Source organism: Clupea harengus, chromosome 20 (assembly GCF_900700415.2).
Source record: "Clupea harengus chromosome 20, Ch_v2.0.2, whole genome shotgun sequence".
Classification (NCBI taxonomy): Eukaryota; Metazoa; Chordata; class Actinopteri; order Clupeiformes; family Clupeidae; genus Clupea; species Clupea harengus.
This window is the reverse complement of record NC_045171.1, coordinates 20,845,304-20,867,774: the sequence shown is the minus strand read 5'-3', so window position 1 is coordinate 20,867,774 and position 22,471 is coordinate 20,845,304. Positions and strand designations below refer to the sequence as shown.

The window sequence follows — 22,471 nt, the reverse complement described above, 5'->3', positions numbered from 1 at the left end:
GTCATCGTGAGGTCATCTGTGACATCTGACCCACTTGTCTTGCGGTCGGCGCAGGTTGGGTAAACATGGTAACTCCATCACCTGTCAATCATTACTGACCGACACTGACCATTGGACTGAGGCATGTTCTGTACTATCGCATCAGACATGCTACTACATGCTAATGCTAATCAGAATACAACAAAATCCCAACAACCACAAGACAACATGCTAGTCAGAAAACAGCTATATTAGCATCCACCCAATGCAACACCTTGTGTTTACAGACTGCTGAGTCTGTGTGTGTGTGTGTGTGTGTGTGTGTGTGTGTGTGTGTGTGTGTGTGTGTGTCTGTGTTTACAGACTGCTGAGTGACTTTTTCATGTAATTTGTCTGTGTTAACATCCGAAATGCAATAAGGCATTTCCAAAGGCAAAGCTGTATATGTCTCATATGGTTTGTATGTATGTGTTGTATGTGTGTGTGTGTGTGTGATCATCTGTGTTGTGCGTGTGTGTGTTCTTTGTCTGTGAGTATCTAATTGTGTGTGTGTTTATCTGTGAGTGTCTCTGATTTCAAAACAGGTTTCTACTTGCATGTAGTTCCTTGCAGAACTGTAAGTGTGTGCGTGTGTGTGTGCGTGTGTGTGTGTGTGTGTGTGAGTGAGTGTATGTTTTTTGTGGGTGTGCATCTGTGTGCGCACATTAATGTGCATATGGATTTGCGTCAGTATGTGTGTGTGTGTGTGTGTGTCAGTATGTGTGTGTGTGTGTGTGTGTCCTACCTTGTGCAAGTCCTTCAGGGGGGTTTTGGGGTCGAGCTGCAGGAGGTTGCCAATCAGTGGCAGAGGTGTGGGTCCGGGGGGGAATCCTCTGGGTCGCCAACCCACCATCAGGAAGAAGAGCAGAGAGAGACTCAGACACACAAGAATCAGACCTCCAATCATCATGTGTGTGTGTGACAGATTGCTCTGCAGAGGTAATACTGATTTAGCTAAAGCATACAAGACGATGACCCAGAGAGAGAGAGAGAGAGAGAGAGAGAGAGAGAGAGAGAGAGAGGGTGTGTGTTAAAGAAAGGAGGGAGGAGAGAGACGTAAATAAGAGAGTTCAGCCAAGTTTGATGTGAAGTGAGGCTGTGGCTGAGGCTGTGTTGGACAGACAGTCTTGTCAGTCTTGACAAGTTTAAATACTCATGGAATGCCCTTGTGTTCTCTGTGTGTGTGTGTGTGTGTGTGTGTGTGTGTGTGTGTGTGTGTACAGGTATGCTTGTGTTCTGTGTGTATGTGTGTACAGGTATGCTTGTGTTCTGTGTGTTGCGTGTGCATGTGTGTGGATCTGAATCTGGTGTATACTCGGTGCACTCTATGCATACACATGTATTTGCGTGTGTGTGTGATAACACTGCACTTATATATATATATACATATACATCACCTATATATATTACCCTTTAACACCACAGCTGCAGGTATGAAATAATTCTTTATTTTTCTTGGACAAAAACTACTATCTTGACCTGAGGGCGCCCCCTGGTGTCCATAGCATGCAGTTGCAGTGCAGTGAAAATGGCATGAAGGGAGGCTGCGATGCTCCTGTTGTCTTAAGATGAATGGGCCTCATTCTCGAATGCAGTTGAGAAGAATTTAAGAAGGAATTTCTTCTGAACTCCACTTCCGGTGAATTTATGAACAAATGTAGCTTTCATGAAAGTTTTCTCATCTGGGATTTGTTCCGAACTTCAGAAGACTTTCAGAACGCGAAATAGCAGTCGTAAATTGGCCAGAGTTTTCTCAAATGCGATTCCTCAAAAAACCACAAGATGCCCCACTGGCCCGCTCCGTGATAGAAGTGTTAAGGGCTGAATTTGTGAGAAATCGTTGGTGATTGCGTTCACATCAACTCTACAGACATCCTTGGATTTAAATATGAGAATATTTATATCATTAACAATTACGTTTCACATTTATAGTCATGATTCTACGAGGCATCGTGATGTACTAAAATAAATAAAAGGACTACACGAACACTGCAAATGTAAGTGAATAAATAAATAAGCACTTAACTCAATCGCGTTGATATAGCCATTGTGGAATAGAATGGACACATCTACATCCTGCAACAGTACCTCCACCTCTGCACCGGTGAAGTTAGATCTGCGTTTACTCGACCGGTGCTCGCTTTCCGCTTTGACATGACTCGCTTATGAGTTGCTTTCGTGTAGATTCGGCCGATTCCGACTGCACAAGTCACTACGGTTGCGTGCCCTTATAAGGAGCTGGCGGGGCGTTTATCTAGGTGCACGAGAACGCGCTTTCAATTTCAGAAACCTCGTCCAGGGGAGCACAGCTCAGAACACTTCTGCTGCGTAAGAACACATTTTCAGGCGTTCATGAATCTGGCGGATATGTTTTTCTTACGTTGGTTTTCCGTAGTCCATAAGAAACATTTCAGAAGAAACTTCAGAAAATGTTCGAGAATGAGGCCCAATGTTAGTCGTGTGTGCAGGGTTGTCATTCATTCTGCTTTCCTTATGTTTAATTTAATTGAAGGAATAAACCAGTGGTTTATCTCATTTCTTAATAAGATTGAATGTTAAACTATAGGGCTGTTGTGAGCTGCCGGATTTGTGTGTGCTGTGTGATCAAATTACTCAGTCAATACTTCAGTATCGTGAAAAAAAAATGAAATGGAACACACATGAAGTGACAGTTTCCTGCCTTGTCCTCTTAGCCATTAAATACGGAACATAGTTACTTGACACATGGTGAAAACTGTAAATGCATATCAACTTTGACTCCTTACACCAGCCGTCTGATCCATTAACCACCTCTACATTTACATTTAGTCATTTAGTCACCTCTCTCATTAGGAAGTAAAACTTCTCTGCAACATTTTACTGAGGCTCCTGTCCTGCGGAACACGCCCCCTTCTACTAGTCTGCTCTGTGTATAGCGGCTAAGCTTCTTAATGCTTTGAAACACATCCAATGCAGTAGCCTACAGGAACATCTTTTAACTCTACTCGCCATTTCATTTCATTTTAAACAGTCTTGGACTCTGTACCCATATAGCTCGCTTCTTGGTAGTCAGGTAATTATAATAAACAAGAGCCAGGCGTGTGATCACATGACCGATGATACAAGTCATATGACTTCCCTTGCACTTCAGCTGCTGGAGAACAAGCATTTCCACGGCATCCGACGGTCGCAGCAAGGAAGCTGTTTGCTCCGTAGGTTGTTTGGCTCCCGTTATCCACCGACTGTGTTAGCCACTCTGCGCGGGACCAGGTCGGTATGTGTCAGTGTAGCTTGCTGTGTTTGCTCGCGGTATTCGTGTGCGCCGCCCGGGCACTGTATGCTCCGGATGAAGTCGGTGAGCTCCCCGGCATGAAGTTCAAGCCTAACTACCGACAGTGGTCCGGTTACCTGAAGGCCAGTCCGGGGAAGTTCCTTCACTACTGGTGAGTTTCTGATCGAACTGCGATGATCCAACTCTGATGGCTGCATTGCCTAGCATGCACTTCCTCATGGAAGCGATAGTATGTGCAGGTAGTTGGTTACGAGAACTTCAGAGTTATTGCTCAAAAATGTTAAATCACGCAGATTGAATGTTCCACAGTTACATCGTGTCAGATATATAATTTAACACCGTTAGTCACTAGTGCCACGGAACTGCGCAGGCGGCCACTTGCCCGTTAGCGAGGTTGAGTCGCAGGTCAGGGGGGACTGCAGGGTCTTCAGTGATGCACGCCACCTGCTCTAAGCAAAACACACACACACACACACACACACACACACATATTACGCAATCTCGTACCTACACACTGTAGTTCACAAACAGTTTAATTTATGGCTTTTGTCAGCTGACATGCAACCAGAGATCTTCTGGAACTGCTGATGTCAGGTCTTTCAAGTGTGTGTGTGTGTGTGTGTGTGTGTGTGTGTGTGTGTGTGTGTGTGTGTGTGTGTGTGTGTGTGTGTGTGTGTGTGTGTGTGTGTGTGTGTGTGTGTGTGTTTAGGTTTGTAACTTCTCAGGGAAACCCTCTGAAAGACCCAGTCGTCCTCTGGCTCAATGGCGGACCTGGTTGCAGCTCATTGGATGGATTTCTGTCTGAGAACGGTCCTTTCCATGTGGGTATACACACTCTCACACTAACGCACACACTGAATTAATGTGTCTTCAGACTACCACTCATCCCACTGCAGAGGCTATAAGATCCACATCAGATCAGTATCTGAGGTCCCCTTGGACTGGTCTGTGTGTGTTTGTGTGTGCAGCCATATACACTGGTTCTGGATTATTGGGAGTTTAAGCACCCCTGTATCTTCAGACTCTGACCTAACTGTTTAGCCTCTCAGTACTTCCTCAATACTGGTCTGCATGTTGTTAACAAGAAGGGTTCTCTGTGTGTGTGTGTAGGTGAATGACGATGGGGCCACGCTGTATGAGAACCCCTACAGCTGGAATCTGGTGGCCAACATGCTGTACCTGGAGTCACCAGCAGGGGTGGGCTTCTCGTACTCCGATGACCAGAAGTACGAGACCAACGATGACCAGGTGACATACGCACGTGCATACACACATGCTAGCTGACGCACTGATGGATTCTAACACAGTCTCTAAACGAGTTTGATAGTCTCAGTTTGTAGCCCTCAACACTGGATAGTCCAGATTGTGCCCTGTGTGCCATCCTCAATGTAGATCTTTAAATGCTGTGTGCCGTCCTCAATGTAGATCTTTAAATGCTGTGTGCCGTCCTCAATGTAGATCTTTAAATGCTGTGTGCCGTCCTCAATGTAGATCTTTAAATGCTGTGTGCCGTCCTCAGTGTAGATCTTTAAATGCTGTGTGCCGTCCTCAGGTTGCGGATGATAACTATTTGGCGCTGCAGAGTTTCTTCACCAAGTTCCCCAACTTCACTCAGAATGACTTGTTCATATTTGGAGAGAGTTATGGAGGAATCTACGCTCCCACCCTGAGTCTGCGAGTCGCAGCAGGGGCCACCAACAAGCTCAACTTGAGGGTTGGGTCTATACTATCCCCCAACACACACACACACACACTTATATTATCTACATATATATATTTATATTTTATTTATTTATTTGAGTGTGAAGTCTGTGTTCTAAGTGCTGTGTGCTCCCTTGCAGGGCTTTGCTGTGGGGAACGGCATCAGTAGTTTTGCCCTGAATGACCAGTCGCTCATCTACTTTGGCTACTACCACGGCCTGTTCGGAGAGGAGTAAGAGACCCTCTGCTGCTCTTGCTGATGCCGTTTGGTGCTCTTGGGTGGTCTTTGTTAATCATGTATGTGTCTCTGTCCTGATGTAGTCTCTGGCGTGACCTGAATGACAATTGCTGTAAAGATGGTGTCTGCAACTTCTACAACACCACAAAAGAAGCTTGCTCCATCTCGGTAATGTCGTGCGTGTGCGTGTGTGCGTGCGTGTGTGTGTGTGCACAAATATCACCCATTAAATAGATAGGAGCTGGCTTGCTGTGTAAAATTTGATGGTGTATACTGCGTGTGTGTGTGTACCTTGAGGTGTCTTGGTATGCTTTAAACTGTGTGTGTGGTGTGTCAGGTTAGCCAGGCATTCGGGATCGTGTACGAGTCGGGTCTGAATGAGTATGCGCTCTACCTGGACTGTGCCGGCGGCGCCAGATCCCAAACAGCCTATGGGAGGACCATGTCCCACCTCTTCAAGACCTACAGGAAGCACTGGCAGGCCAATAACGTAAGATCAGGAAGCACTGGCAGTCATTTCTGAATACCAATCAAAGCGCATACCTTCATCTTAAACCTGTCCTCTCTGTGCGTTTAGCCTAGCCGTCTTCATCTTAAACCTGTCCTCTCTGTGCGTTTAGCCTAGCCGTCTTCATCTTAAAGTCTTCTCTGGACATCTCTGTGCGTTTAGCTGTCTGCTTAATTAGCTACTACTGAAAGGAGGCTATACATGGACAGTGCAGGTAGTCTGAACACACAATGCTAATAGTTCTGTTGAAATTGTGTGTGTGTGTAGTTGCTGAGCAGCCCCCCCACCCTGGGCGAGGTCCCTCCCTGCATTAACAGCACGGCTCAGATGAACTGGCTCAACAGAGCAGACGTCAGGAAGGCACTCCACATCCCAGACACACTGCCAGCGTGGGACATCTGCAGGTACACACACACACACACACACCATCAGACTTCTGCGAGACAAAGTGGGTCATACAGGCAGCCTGGGCTAGATGTGTGCTTGGACACACTTTGACTTTCTGACATCAGGCATAGAGTAATATATATATATATATATAAATATATATATGTGTGTGTGTGTGTGTGTGTGTGTGTGTGTGTGTGTGTGTGTGTGTGTGTGTGTGTGTGTGTGTGTGTGTGTGTGTGTGTGTGTGTGTGTGTGTATAACATATATTATAATACACACACACACACACATGTGTATACACAATTCACATTTAGAGATGCCCACATAGTATGCAAATTGAGGGTTGCAGACAGGTTGCATTATATGATCATAACTGTCCCGTGTGTGTGTGTGTGTGTGTGTAGCAACCTGGTGGGGGAGCAGTACCAGACGCTGTACAGCACGGTGAAGGATGTGTACGAGAAGCTGCTGTCTCTTGGTCTCAGAGCCCTGGTCTACAACGGCGACACAGACATGGCCTGCAACTTCCTGGGAGACCAGTGGTTTGTGGAACAGCTTGGATACAAGGTGTGTGTGTGTGCGTTATTCTGTGAAGACCTACATTAGATTGTACACATCATTGGGAATAAGCCCTCCTGTGTTGGAGATGTTTAATATCCCATCTCCTTTTCAGCTGATTTTTAGATTTGTACCAACATGTAGCCTCTTGCCAGAATTCCCACATGGATTCTAACCTCTATGTATAAGGGGGTCGTCATAGTAACCTGCATGTATAAGGGGGTCGTCATAGTAACCTGCATGTATAAGGGGGTCGTCATAGTAACCTGCATGTATAAGGGGGTCGCCATAGTAACCTGCATGTATAAGGGGGTCGTCATAATAACCTGCATGTATAAGGGATCTGTATCGGTTCACGTAGACTGATCCTAGTTATCTTCCTGTTTGTAGTCCACTGTTCCCTACCAGCATTGGGTCTGTGATGACCAGATTGCAGGGTTCTTCCAGAAGTTTGGGAACATCACTTTCCTCACAATCAAAGTGAGTTCTCTTGCACACACACACACACACACACACACACACTCTCGCTGGTAAAGTCTGTGAGTTCATCATTCAATCAAGTTTCTTCTCCTTTCCATGCCCTTGAAGTAATGTGCTGATTGGCTGGAACAGGTTATGGTGCGGTGTGGGCCCCTTTGTGTCCAGAGCCAGGACTGTACCCACTCCCAACCAGAGGAGCTCTTCACTGAATTTGACACACACTTTATTGTATTAGAATCGTGGACTGCACCTTTAAGCTTGTCTTGAGTCATCGGTCATAACCTCATGTTTGTTTCAGGGTGCTGGTCACATGGTTCCTCAGTGGGCCCCAAGCCCCGCCCTCTCCATGCTGAAGAACTTCCTTCAAGACGGCCCTTACTGATCTCCCAGCAAGCACTTCCTGTTCATGCCCCTCATCCGCACTGATTGGTCCTCTTCCTCAGGAAGAGGAGGGGCTTGGACCATTGTGAATGTGAGATGATTTGTGTGTAGTCACTGGATGCTGTAAAGGGAATGTTTTGAATATGACTAATGTGCCCAGCTTTTGATAAATAAATTCATTTAAAAGATTTTGGTTTTCTTGGTTCTTCATGTCTTACATTTGGGGGGACTTCTCCACAGATGGAGTGATGTGTTCAGTAATGGCTGCTTCTCCACGGATGGAGTGATGTGTTCAGTAATGGCTGCTTCTCCACGGATGGAGTGATGTGTTCAGTAATGGCTGCTTCTCCACGGATGGAGTGATGTGTTCAGTAATGGCTGCTGAGCATCTCTGAGCACTGACTCATGTTGAGCTGGTGTTCATGCGGCCCACTTGAGTGTGTGATGTGTGCATATATTTAACGCAACCACACAGACAATATGGTGTGTGTGTGTAAATCTCTCCATGAGGCAGGAAGGTAAAACAAGGTAAAGAGTGCTGTGAAACACTCAGCTTTAATTGTAAAAATCCATATTTCTAATCCAATGCAACTGGACTGTGTTAGCAGCACGTGCTGGATGTCGCTTCCAACGTTGTTGTGGCTTTTAAACCAGGAAGTAAAAACACCGTTGGGCGTCAGGTTTTTCTTTTTATTCTTTCAAAATCACCCAACCCCAAAAATGTATTTGATTTCCCATAGAAACTGTAAACTCCCACACACCAATACTGATTTCCATACACATAAAAAAAATGCATTAGCGTTCTGTGGATCAACAATGTGATTGATGTAGGTGAGCGCGCGGTTTCAATGATTTGAGCCTCCTTTCAAAAGCAGGAGGAAAACAAACTGGTGTGTAATTACAACCTTTTCCAGTTAGATAAGGCAAAGTGCAGACAAACATTCATCAAAACACAACCAACCAAAAAGATGTTCAGCATAACCCTGCGGACTTCAGTCGAGCTTTAGAACAGTGGTTCAGGAGCGTTGCTCTGATTGAACAGTCAAGCCTATTACACATCTTTTGTAATGAAGTTGAAGTCATTCAACCCCTTCAGCAGTGGGCTAGGTACAGTAGCTAGTAATCGCTACTAGGCTACAGGAAGCAGAACGATCCCTTCCACTGACTAGCGTTAGAATGCTGAACTGAGTCATCACTATTCATCTCATTATTACAGAATAATCAGTTACCATGGTAACCAGACATGCCCCTGAAGACAGAATCCCTTTGATAAAATGAAAGCCCCATAGAAACCACTGTTTTAAAAACCATGTCACAAACACATGATTCAGTCCGTTAAAACAAACACACCCCACTTCTCCCATTGGCCCCAAATACTGCATTTATACTACAACAACAACAAAACACACAAATGGGTTCAAAGGTGAAGTGTGTGATGACTGGGCAGTCCTGTGGTAGGCACTCAGGGTCATACACACACCAGATGGGTGTTGGGTCAGTGGCACTCCTGAGGTCAAAAGGTCATGTTAAAACTGGAAAAGCTCCCAAGGCGTGTGTGTGATTCCTAAAAGGATTCCATAGTAATGTTTGAACTTTCAGGCATTGCTTAAAAATTTGCTTTAAAATACATGAAACATTAAAATCAAGCCAATTGTGTTGTTGACAATTAAAAATGTTACCGATGATGTTGTTAGTCTCCTTCAGTAGTGTGTGTGTGTGTGTGTGTGTTTCATTAGTGAGACATTCGACAAAGGGAGGCATGCTGCATGCAGGTTGTGTGTGTGTGTGTGTGACAGCAGTCTGCTGAGGCTATTCTCCTCTTTTCTTGCTTTTGATTGGCCCAGTCCTTAAGTTGCTGTTTCTTCAGTAAATCAGCATGTTGATGAGGTCAGTGCTTTTCAGCCAATGAGCCGTCAGAATGGTTGATGATGTCCTGATAGATGGAATTAGTAGTGGTTTGTCCAAAGATGAAGGCTCCGATGGTAACCATGACGATACCGTAAGCCACCAAGGCATTCCAACTACGGAGATAGAGCAGACACAAAGATGACAATAAATATGATTTCCACAATGATAAGATTGTGTGTGTGTGTGTGTGTGTGTATGTGTGTATATGTGTGAGATGCATCTGACAGCAGAGGCTGCAGTGAAAGCTTGTGATAGCTTATATATACAGTATGTGTGTGTGTTTGGATGGCTCCAAGGAATTTGTACTAAGTGTATTACCTGGCTGATCTCACATCAGTTTCAGACAGCTTAGCCTGAATCAGACACAGACCTAAGAAAGAGAGAGAGAAAGAAAGAGAGAGAGAGTGAGGGAGAGAAAGAGAGAGAGAGATTCATCAACACATCAACACAGTCTCATGTTTGGATTTGCTTGAACAGCGTCTCTGAGGATAAACCAACAGATCAGTCCTGATGATGTTGGAGGAGAGGAAGACGAGGGTGATGAAGGTCACGCACCTGGGAAGACGAAGATGAAGCAGGCGGCGAGGCCTCCGATGAGGGAGATGACGCGGCCGATGTCGGGGATGAAGAGGGCCAGGATGAGGGTGAGGAAAAACCAAATGACGGTCTGCAGCAGACGCCGCCTCCGCTCTCGAACTACATCCACCTCCACCTGCTCGCCACGGAAACGCAGCCATAGGCCCTCCAGCACTGCCCTGAATACACACAAACATTATATACACACACACACACACACACACACACAAGTTTTAACCTACTATAATATACTGGAATTTTAGGAGCCTCATTAACAGTTTTCACATCCCTGATGAACAGCTTCTTAACTGGCTAATTAACTAACACCCACATCATTACCAGCTGAATAACTGACCTTATTGTTGTATGGGGAGAGGATACACTGAACATGCTGGATGGAAGCTTGGACAAGGTACTACACAAAACCTGTAAGCACAGAGTTGTACCTTGTCTGGTATAGGGCTTTAGTTTGTTCAGTTTGGGTTTATATGTTTTGGGGTTGTGATTACCCTGTTTGGTAATAAATACAGCTATTTTTAAGGAAGCCACTGTCTCCTGCGCAGTGTCTCCATACCTGCAACCCCATTCCACCAGCCCACATCTCACATCGTGGGGTGGCCGACTCGGGCCATTTTGACACACACACACACACACACTCTCTCTCTCTCTCTCTCTCTCTCACCTGCCACAGAAGTGCAGAATGGGGTAGGAAGTGACCACACAGACGACGATGAAAGCTCGGGCGATTGCCACGGCGATGTCATCAGAAGGGTATGACATCAGCACGTCCTGATTGACATTTGAGCCGAATGACAGGAAGCCACACACACCTGCAAAGGAAGTCCCGCCCACAAGTATGAGACATCAAACTGTAATACACCATGCGGTAAACCCCACACAACAACACACATGCACATACACACAGACACAATTCTGTCACATGACTCTCTACTTCTCTCTCTCACACACACACACTCACACACACACACACACACACACACACACACACACCTGTGCCTGTATAGACAAAGAGGCAGATGATCATGCCAGCTGTGACCACGCCCCCCCAGGGCCCGAGGTCCCGCCTCCTCATGCTGTTAAATACAGGAACACTGCTGATGTGGCACTGATAGAGAGGGATAGAGAGAGAGGGGGGGAGAGAGAGAGAGAGGGGGGGGGGAGAGAGAGAGGGGGGAGAGAGAGGCGGGGGGGGGGGGGGGGGGGAGAGAGAGGCGGGGGGGGGGAGAGAGAGAGGGGGGGGAGAGAGAGAGAGAGGGGGGGGAGAGAGAGGCGGGGGGAGAGAGAGAGAGAGAGGGGGGGGGGAGAGAGAGGCGGGGGGGAGAGAGAGAGAGAGAGGGGGGGGGGAGAGAGGGATAGAGAAAGAGAGGGGGAGAGAGAGAGCAGGGAAAGGGGGGGATAGAGAGAGGGGGAGAGAGAGAGAGAGAGAGAGAGAGAGAGAGAGAGAGAGACAATCCTGTATTAAACCACCACCTTGCTTGTGGTTTAATGTACAACATTAAAATCACACACACACATACACATCAAAATACACAAAATATCACACACACAACAGCCCCTTCCTAAGCTACAAAAGACTATTCAAGCACAGTGATAGAGAGAGAAAGACGGAGAGAGACAGAAAGAGAGACAGAAAGAGGGAGAAAAAGAGAGACAGAAAGAGAGAGAGAAAGAGAGTAGGGAAAGTAAAGTGAAAAGTAGAGGGCCACAATCAGTGTTATCTAATAACAAGAGACATGCAGTGAATCACATGCAGGACTTAATGCAGTTTACCACACACACACACACACACACACACACACACACACACACACACACACACACACACACACACACACACACACACACACACACACACACACACACACACACACACACACACACACACACACACACACCTGGAAGCCAAAGCAGATGGTGGGTAGTGCATTAAACACCGCTGTCCAGGATGACGGCCTGCAAAAGAAACAAGAACTCAGAGCATGTTTGGACTTCAATTCCCATAATCCCTGCACATGAGATCGTATTGGAGAGAATGATGGGAAATGCTGTTCTTACCTGGTAGGGATGTATCCTGGGGTCACCTCCTTATCAGGCCAGAAGTATTTAATGATGACCACGGTGGTCACGTACCAGGTGCCAATCACACTCAGGGCGCTGCCATGGAAACCACAGAGAAGGTAAAGTCAGCCCTTCACATTAAAACAATAAAAACACCTAGCCAGCCACAGAGATGTACAACTTCACAGAACATAATGTGATCCAGGGACGAAAAAGTTGAGTGAGTGAGTGAGTGTGTGAGTGAGTGAGTGAGTGGGTATACATCATACCTGGCGTATTTCTGGAAGCCAATTTCTTTGGGGATGGACAGGGGCAGGATGACCAGCACTGATGTTATGGTGATGGTGAACTTCCGGTTAGTGTACCAGTGAGCATTCACCACAGCCTCAGACTCCTTCGCCATACCACCAATCACTGTAGTACACACATGCACACGCACACACACAAAGACAAACACACTTTTAAATACAAACTGTGTATTGAATGTGTCTTTGAAACCAGTTCCACATAACCTGCCTCTACACTCTTGTCATTTCTACATCCCTGTTGCCACATTAGAAATTACACTAGGACATCAATGTGTGTGTTTCTCAGGTTTCATTGGCTGTATTGGCTGTGTGTGTATGTGTGTGTGTGTGTGTTTCTCAGGTCTCACTGGCTGAATTGGCTGTGTGTGTGTGAGTGTGTGTGTGTGTGTGTGTGTGTGTGTGTGTGTGTGTTTCTCAGGTCTCACTGGCTGAATTGGCTGTGTGTGTGTGAGTGTGTGTGTGTGTGTGTGTGTGTTTCTCAGGTCTCACTGGCTGAATTGGCTGTGTGTGTGTGTGTGTGTGTGTGTGTGTGGTGTGTGTGTGTGTGTGTGTGTGTGTGTGTGAGAGTGTGTGTGTGTGTGTGTGTGTGTGAGTGTGTGCGTGCGAGTGTGTGTGTGCGAGTGTGTGTGTGTGTGTGTGTGTGTGTGTGTGTGTGTGTGTGTGTGTGTGTGTGTGTGTGTGTGTGTGTGTGTGTGTGTGTGCGTGCGTGCGTGCGTAAGAGAGGCAGAGAGACTCACGCTTCTCCAGCTGGTCCCCAATGATGATGAGGAAGGCTATGCAGGTCCCAAAGGTGTAGACGGCGGTGGCGACCTCACACACTACCCCAACGACACGCCCACACACGGCGCGCACCACCTCCTGATACGTGCCCTCATTACTCACCTGCAGGGGAGAACAGCTGATTTACACACACACACTAATGACACTGGTGTGTGTGTGTGTGTGTGTGTGTGTGTGTGTGTGTGTGTGTGTGTGTGTGGGTATATAACATCAACACATTAGTGGTACTGGTGTCAGTGTATTATTAATGACACTGTGTGTGTGTGTGTGTGTGTGTGTGTGTGTGTGTGTGTGAATGCATTACAATTAGAGTGTGTGTGTGTATACTCACTTTTGAGCAGTACGCCAGGATGACAAGCCCACTGATTATGAACACCTGCATGCACTGTAAAGAGGAAGTGAGGTCAAAGTTAAATCAACGTTCCGCTGACCATTTGTCTACTTTTGCTGATGCAGAGGCATCCTACACACTAGGGACCAGACAAGAGGAAGTGTAGATTTCACAAGAGGGAAACTGCTTCTGTGTGTCTGTGTGTCTGTGTGTCTGTGTGTCTGTGTGTCTGTGTGTCTGTGTGTCTGTGTGTCTGTGTGTCTGTGTGTCTGTGTGTCTGTGTGTCTGTGTGAGTGTGTGAGTGTGTGTATGTATGTGAGTGTGAGTGTGTATACGTGTGTATGTGTGTATACGTGTGTATAAGTGTGTGTGTGTATAAGTGTGTGTGTGTGTGTGTGTGTTCTCACCATCTGCATGACCAGTCCAACAGTTATTCCTCCAGCCATATTGAAGGCGGCAGGGAAGTTGAGAAGCCCCGCCCCCAGCGCAGCAATTCACCACAATGAAGATGGCCGCTACCGAAGAGGTCCCGCCCCTGCTCTGCTGTGATTGGATGGGCGGCATTTCTGTGTCTACACTGGGGCTCTGGAGAAGCCTGGCTCTCTCACCAGCATCATCGCTCAGCCGCCAATCACCTGCTTCGCTGTTCACTGCCATGTCTGCTCGAGACATGATTGACCCCCCCCACACTCACACACACACACACACACACAGACAGACTAAAGGTGCCGAGTGATGGCTGTGGCCAAAGCAGAGAGAGCAGGTGCTCAGTCCTGTCTGCAGTGGGGCAAGGCCTAAAGGAACACTCAGGAGATTTTACCATGGACACCAAACATCGCCATAGACATGAGTCCTGGATCTCACACACACACACACACAAAACACACCTGACACACACAAAGGGTGACTTCTTTGGAGCAACCTGGCAACACACACAAACAAACAAACAAACAAACAAACAAAAACAAACACACACACACACACACAATGCCCTGTGGAAAAGCGGAGAAAGACAGAACACATAATTACAAAGTGGACATAAAGGGGTCAGAAATATGCTGAGACAGAGACATGCTGAGACAGAAATGCTGAGACAGAAACACTCTTAGACAGAGACACTCTGAGACACTCTGAGACAGAAACATTCTGAGACAGACACGCTGAGACGTGCCTTATCTGTCTGCACTCCTCCACTGATTATAGACGCTATAATTGCATCATTTACTGTGACAAACTGGTCATGCTCCGCAAAACTGTCATGTCGGCAATGTTCCAGGGGTCAGTCTCCCTGAGCAGCAGCAGCCGGCGGCAGGATGTCACGGGACTTCCAGCGGTGCCAGGGATTGCATAAATTACGCTGATGCGTGACTCTCACACACCTAGCCCACCGTGCACGAGCAAGATCCACATGAGGAATACTTACCATAACTGACAGGCACAAATGCGCCGGTCACTGCAACAGTGCAGTCAGACCATTAACTCAAAGCTCAGGAGATGAACCGCACACACAATTTAACTGAGGCAAGTTCTATGAAATGAAGTCATGCAGGGACCCAGAGTTCTCTGAAGGGAAGAGCGCCCTAGCTTAATGACTGAGGTCATCACCACACCACCTGTACCTAACATGCTGAGCCCGTTACCATCCGACAGGACAGCTATGAGAACCCCCCCCCCCCCCCACACACACACACACTTGGGTTGCTCTTTCAAAACTAGACTGAAATAAAAAAGACTAGACTGAGGATCCTGATTTTACTTGAAGTGACTTTTTGAGTCCAACCCAACAGCAAGGGTATCAACCAACCCTTTTGTCCGATCTCACATCACCGCACTCCTGACATGTTCCTAGTCCAGTCGCTTAATGCACCACCCAAGCAAACAACCCATGAAGGACACTACAAACCCGGCTATCAACCTAAACACAATCACATACACCTCCATTCACATACATACCAGATAAACGGGTCAAGAAACAGGATTAAAAGTCCGGGACTGTTTTAACTCACAAAGACCTGTCATCAACTAGTGCATCTGTGAATGAGCGAAGGATCTTTGTTATTGTTAGAGAAGCCGCCAAAGCTAACCTGTTTCAGTCTGCAACGTTCAGTCAGTCTCGTATTTCCACCGGACGCAAAGCCACGCTACTCCACCGTTGCATTGTCAAAGTGGCCAGCGCCTCGGACGTGTGAAACGTTTTGTTGATGGACTGTTTTAAAACACAGACGTTAAAAGCCTCCCCAGTGCGCTAAATCTTAGGAGCGCTACTGCACTACTGCTGATAAAGCACTGCAACACGTGACTGTCACGTGATTCCGAGTCGGTGACATCATCATTCGCATCTGATGGACCTACGTTAAACTTACATCCCATTGATCATCAGAGCAAAGGTGTCAATTTACTAACATATGATTGCTCGTGGGATAAATCCTTTTGTATACAATAGTTAATGCATTTATCCTGAAGCGACACGCCAACATACTGGCACAACTAAGCACGTAGATGTATTCAATATTGAACGCCTGTATTCAGTACTATTGGATTTAGGCGTAGGCCTATGCGTAATTGTGTGTTTGGGTGGGGTCGTTCGTGGCAGGGGGTTGAAGTTTAAAGGTATTGATTAATCACTTGGTGAGACATTAGCCCCGTTTACGCTGTGGGGCCACCAGTCCAGGAATTTAATTTAGTCCTAGTCCTGGATCAACGCATTGCAACGCAACGGTGTGAAGCCCGAATTATAGATCTGCGTCGGTGTCCGTCCGTTTTACGGATGGGCGGGGAAACAGATTCGGACGTACTGTTTTTGATTTATACTTCTCCGACGGCTGTGGGTGTTGAAAACAATTCACCGCCAGAACAGTAGGTGGAGCAGCGGTTTTTTGGTCACAGACGAGCTACTACGCAACCTCTTTGAGTGATAGAATTCGTTGATTGTTTATCTCCCTCCTCCCAGCTGTCACGTCATCAAGAGCAACAGGTGTAGTCACATGGGTCTTTGAGACACACTTCTTTACAATGTATAGTCTGTCTAACGCTATATATTCACTTGAAAAGGCAAACTTATCTCCATCATGGTAGGTATTATTTGTGTGAAAAATAGTAGCAATCTATAACAAAATGATATGCTTATCTTACATACACTATAGAAACTATTAAAAACGATTCAATGAAATGAATACTATCTTATTTTCTTTGGTATTTTTTGTCATATTCAGATTTGTAATGATGATTGCTGGGTAATATGTATGCTGTTGTCCAATGTCAAGTCTCTATTTGATCATGTGACGAGACGATATGATAGTTTAGGCGCAACATCTGAACGTCAAGACCAACAAGCTGACTGGGCAAATAAATATCTGTGACCACGTGATTACAGGAGGCAAACTGGTATCAGGGAAGAAGTTAAAAATAAACGGTCATCTGGAGAGTTTAAAAGAATACAAAACGAGGGGGAATCTACTGTATGGAGATATTTCTGCTTAGTAGTCAACGGGGATTGATTAAACCTGGATGGTTGGGGGAGAGAGATGAACGTCAAAACCGACAAACTGGGCCAGAGGCAAAAGCACCTGCAAGCTGAAAACAATGGCTTTCAAACATAAGCGTGATAAGGCATTGAACATTCCATATTTAAATATCTTAATAAGTAGTCAAGTCAACGTGTCTGCCTCACGTGATGGAGAAGTTCGTTTTTGAGAGTAAAATAAATCACATTTAGGATAATAGCCTTCTTCTTGTGTGCAGGGATTTTTTTTTATGTCCTAGCTGTGACAACGCGATTACAGGAGGCAAACTGGTATCAGGGAAGAAGTTAAAAATAAACTGTCATCTGGAGAGTTTAAAACAACACAAAACGAGGGGGAATCTACTGTATGGAGATATTTCTGCTTAGTAGTCAACGTGGATTCTATGGATTAAACCTGGATGGTTGGGGGAGAGAGATGGACGTCAAAACCGACAAACTGGGCCAGAGGCAAAAGCACCTGCAAGCCGAAAACAATGGCTTTCAAACATAAGCGTGATAAGGCATCGAACATTCCATATTTAAATATCTTAATAAGTAGTCAAGTCAACGTGTTTGCTTCACATGCTTCTCCCCTGTACAAAAGCGTCGGCTAAATGACTAAATGTAAATGTAATGATGGAGAAGTTAGTTTTTGAGAGTAAAATAAATCACATTTAGGATAATAGCCTTCTTCCTGTGTGCGGGGATTTGTTTATGTCCTAGCTGTGACAACACGATTACAGGAGGCAAATTGGTATCATGGAAGAAGTTAAAAAGAACTGTCATCTGGAGAATTTAAAACAATACAAAACGAGGGGTAATCTGTATGGAGATATTTCTGCTTAGTAGTCAATGCGGATTCAATGGATTAAACCTCGATTGTTGGACTATGTAGATCGTTTTATAACAAACTTTGTGCACTTAAAGTTTAAAAAAAAAAGAACCTGTCAGCTGGAGAGTTTAAAACGACACTCGAGGGGAAATTTACTGTAGGCCTATGGAGATATTTCTGTCGGATGGCATCATATTCTATGCAGATTCTAATGAGGCTGTTTGATATGTCCAATGTAAGAAGTGTGAAGCTTTAATGAAATATGATTGATGCCATCCTCTTTCTCCACAACATGGATTAAACATCGATGGTTGGACTATGTAGATACTTTTATAAGGAATGTGTCCGTGTACTTACATTTTTCAAGAAAAAAGATGATCTTCAATGGTAAGACTTGTTTTATTCGCGCCTCTTCTGGTGTAGCATATAACGTGAGTTTTATTTAGGCATATCAGATGCATAGCGTGTGTAATGTGTAGGCCATTTCATTCCGTTCTTGCAATGTGAATAATTCATTTCAATATGCTTATCTCCCTTTTGTGCGCGATTGTGCGTTTAACGGGGCTTGTTTGTGTGAGCCAGTGCATTTATCATTCATCTGTTGATGCTCGAGTTTAATAAAGGCAGGCTATTCTTAAGAAACGTATGTAAATGTGTCAGTAGTATGAACAGTTGAGACATTGACTCATTGGGGTTCGGACTAAATATTTTACTTGCTGTCGGGCTGGGGTAGGGCTGGGACAAGTCAGCGCGATAAGGCATTGAACATTCCATATTTAAAATATTTTAACTTGCCGGCATAGTCGCCCCATAATGCCGTGTGGCGGGCACATACTTTTCTCTATGTGATGCAGCGCCCAACGATGTTCTTTAACAATGTTCCTTAACAATGTTCCTTACTGTTCTAATTGCATGTCGTTGTTCTGTGTTGGGACGGAGTTTATACAGGTGTGTGACGGTAGCACAGTCTGTTCGTGATAACTTGTAGCAGGGCATAAAGCCCGTGCCATTTTGACATTGTATTGTGTTTAGTGTTTAATTAAAAGCCATAACAAATATTCCACACTTCCGTGATTTGTTACAATATCTTAATAAGTAGTGAAGTCAACGTGGATTCTATGGATTAAATTCATTTATTGACACATCTTTTCAGGACGGCCACAGCGCTTTAAAACGACGTGTTTATAAGTTACATTATTCAAAGATGGAAGATAAAAGGCGAGATAATCGCCAGGTGTAATAAGCCTACTTTCTCATTATGTGTGTGTGTTAGGGTTTGTAATACAATGGTGTTGGCTGCAAGTTAACTCCACTTCACGTTAATGTTAGCTTTTGTATATGAGCATTCATTTCAACTGTTCCATCATCTGAAATATCACGGTGTCGAAAAACAAACCTTTGATCTAACAGAATATTCAGTATGGAATGGGAATATTTCAGAGCAGTAGGGCTATATTTTATCGCGTTTGACAAATATGCTCCGATTGCTGTGATGTCTCCTGTGAGAATGGGATAGTATTCTCTCCTATGAATTCGCGGTCATTTGAGCGTCCTTATAGGCTAAGTGTTTCAGAAATATCTTCAGACCTCTTCTGTTATGTTTGTTCATAATCAACTAGAAGAAGCTTGTGAGACGGTCTACAGGCTATTCATAAAAAACATAAGTAAATGTGTCATTAGTATGAACAGTTGAGACATTGACTATGTCTGGTTGGATTCCGACAATATATTTGAATGGCTGTCTGGCTCGGGCACTACTCTGTCGGACGCAGGCCGGGCTCGGACAGAAATATTCGGCTGATCCTTACTCTATAACAGAATAGAACAGATAGGGAATGAAACAGGAAATGTGAGATTCCGGAAATGATGTCGTTAGGAAATGATTTCGTTAGCGGACCAATCACAGCCAAGGGGGTATCCGTCGCTATCCGTTCGTATCCGAAAAAGTTACAAAAATCGAGAGGTGCACGTCGGTGTGGATGGGCTCGGATGGGCGTTCCACCACGGGGAAGGGTGTTGCCAAGGCGTGGCTATGTGTCCGTCTCCGTCCAAACGGATAACTATAAATCTAGCATGAGTGTGCCTCTTAACGGATTAACGGAGTCGTATAGGTATAACGGCACTTTAAAGGCTTGTATTCTTAAAGCCCAATGTATGGTTGTCCCTTTTCGGAGGCCGAAATATACTTCTACGACTTGTGGTCACACAGTTGCCTCGACGGACTCGTTTTCATATATGGTTCTCCGACGGTTGTGGGTGTTGCAAAGCAATAATAATAAAAAAGATGGTGGCGGACCTAACTCCGTAGATGGTCGTATATGTACATAAAAGTTGTTTGTTTGACTTTTTTTTTGCTTAGATTTTTTTAAAGTTACAGAGAAATAGACTGTGCTATGTAAAAAACCCATTATTGTAACTGAAAAATGTGTCTGAGGGGATTTGTGAGGTGTCTGAGCCAGTTATCTACTCCAATTGCCTTCATTTATCTGGTTGTTTCATGAAGTGTTATAGACTTTGTAGTGAGATTGTAGTACATTAGTATTGTGATACCATACTTGGACTGTAGCATAGTGGTACAACTAGAGCTTCCCATTATTTTAGTAATTTAATTATAAAATATTAAATACTAAATTTAATGATTATTACATTTTATGAGACTGATTTAATTAAACTAATGTAACAACCCCGGTTTCACCTACAGCGTTCAAACTCAGAATAGTGTCACCAGAATACTAATCACCCACACCTGTCACTTCCCTACTTATACCTCACACTCCCTTCACTCTGTGTCTGGTCTCGCACTTCAAGGACTACATTCGCGTCCCTGCATTCCTGACGTCCCATTACCGCCTTTCGAGAAAGATTTAATCATTGTTTTTTGTCATAGCCATAGTTATAGTTTAGTTCTCAGTTTCGCCGAGTTAGACTTGTGTGTTTTGTTTCACGCTACGGCGTCCGGTTTAGTTAGTTTAGAGAGTTGGACTCTGTCATTTCCTTTCTGCGCCTTCCGTGCCCTTTTGCCTCAGTTGTCTGTCAGCGCTTCGAGCCTGTGCCCCTCCGTGGGTTTGTCCATGTTTATATACGTGTGAGAGGATCTGTTCCTCATCATCTGCGTTCCCTGCAACCTGTCGTGTTTGTTCTCTGCCTGTTCGTCCGCAATAAACTCTGTTTCCGCAAATACATCTCTGTGTCCGTCAGTCCCGTGACATCTACAGAGTTTGGTCCGCCATCTTTTTTTTTGTGGAGCTTAGCGCTCTTGAGACATGAGCAAGCTGGGGCACACTCGCACACCATGAGGGGGGAAGAAAGGAAAAAGGGGGGAAGAAGAAAAGAGAGGAAAAAAGAGAGAAAAAAGGGAAAAGGAGGGGAAAAAAGAAGGAAGGGATTTTGTATGGCCTAATCCTCCATGAGTAAAGTTTTTTAATGTTGATGTACATCATAAATTATTTTTAAAACATTTAACTTCTGATTTTGTATGCATTACTATGAGAGCAGAGGTTTCAGGTTCGAGTCCCACCGTTGGCAGAAATTGAGGTTTGCATTATTTCATGCAAAGCTCATTTTCATTATTGGAAATCACAATTTGTTTGCATATTACCTTTTATTAACCTTATATTAGTGAGATATGGATAATTCTACATTGAATATTTCAATACATATATGCATTTATGAGAGAAGAGTTGACCCCAAAGTTCCCGGTTCCGAGTCCCACCGTTAGCAGAAATTTAGCTGTGCATTATTTACTGCAAAGTTCAATTTTTACTGGAAATCACAATTTGTTTGCATATTACTTTTAATTTACCTTATATTAGTGAGATATTTATAAATCTACATTGAATATTTCAATGCAAGTTCATGTACAGTTATGTGTGAGGTACTTTAATTGTTTCACAAAATATTTGTGTTCCAATTAATACGTCCTTCTATTCACAAAAGAACAATGTATAAATCTTTGTTGTAAACAAACTTTTATTTGCAATAACAAATTCAACAACAACAACTATAGCATAATATATATTATACAATATAATAATATATATCAGAAAACATATACAGAACTATATACAGAAAGTGTGAAACTGGGAGGGAAAGGGGTTGAGGGGCACTAAGCCAGTGTCCATGCCTCTGGGGGGGGGGGACAATTTATTCATTTATTTTTCATGCATTTTTTTTTAGCCTCCAACCACTGCTCCTTGGGAACAGCCTCTACAGAGGGGCAGTATATAATGTCCTTGTACTGGCTGTGTCCAGTCTCCGCTGTCCTTAACTGCCCACATTTCTTGCACGTGTTGCGCAGAACACCGCAGGTCCGTTTTCGGACTGGAGCAGGAGCGGCAGAGGAGAGGCTGGCACCCAGAGCCTGTGGAGCAGCACCCAGCACAGGCCCCTGTGAGGTCACTGGACCCAGCATGAACAGCTGAGGGCCCGAGGGTGGAGCAGGGAAGAGTTCTCGCTGGGGGCACGAGTTCACAGCCGCCGGTGCGACGGCGGACGATACCTTCCTCTTCACCTGTGCCTGGCCCACGGTGCTGCCAGCCTGGGGGTACTGGTGAACTGGGCCTGGTTGGGGGGGGTGCAGATGGTGGGCACACATTAGCAGGGAGGAGAGG

At 45.0% G+C, this 22,471-nt stretch overlaps 3 protein-coding genes across 3 annotated transcripts in view; 1 reads left to right on the top strand and 2 right to left on the bottom strand.

Annotated features, from left to right (window-relative positions):
- The window catches only part of LOC105907219 (cytochrome P450 2F2-like), a 9,438-nt gene extending 8,433 nt beyond the window's left edge, over window positions 1–1,005 (bottom strand). Inside the window, exon 1 of the mRNA XM_031557939.2 lies at window positions 764–1,005. Coding sequence (XP_031413799.1) covers window positions 764–928 — 165 coding nt within the window. The 5' untranslated portion in view covers window positions 929–1,005. The remainder of the gene's footprint in view (window positions 1–763) is intronic.
- A 2,127-nt stretch (window positions 1,006–3,132) lies between these two features.
- Window positions 3,133–7,733, top strand: si:ch211-122f10.4 (cathepsin A-like). Its single transcript, XM_031587613.2, has 11 exons — window positions 3,133–3,440; window positions 3,999–4,110; window positions 4,400–4,537; window positions 4,842–5,003; window positions 5,131–5,222; window positions 5,312–5,396; window positions 5,566–5,718; window positions 6,004–6,140; window positions 6,531–6,693; window positions 7,075–7,164; window positions 7,463–7,733. Exons 1-11 carry the CDS (start codon window positions 3,274–3,276, stop codon window positions 7,544–7,546), a joined length of 1,383 nt encoding a protein of 460 aa, XP_031443473.1. The 5' UTR covers window positions 3,133–3,273; the 3' UTR covers window positions 7,547–7,733.
- A 481-nt stretch (window positions 7,734–8,214) lies between these two features.
- On the bottom strand, window positions 8,215–14,461 carry slc38a7 (solute carrier family 38 member 7). Its single transcript, XM_031587576.2, is given in 12 exon segments — window positions 8,215–9,566; window positions 9,772–9,823; window positions 10,009–10,208; window positions 10,712–10,859; window positions 11,041–11,155; window positions 11,946–12,003; window positions 12,106–12,204; window positions 12,378–12,522; window positions 13,154–13,298; window positions 13,528–13,581; window positions 13,935–14,018; window positions 14,020–14,461. Coding segments are annotated over 12 exon segments (1,413 nt in total). The 5' UTR covers window positions 14,200–14,461; the 3' UTR covers window positions 8,215–9,433.
- Between the last annotated feature and the right edge of the window lie 8,010 nt (window positions 14,462–22,471).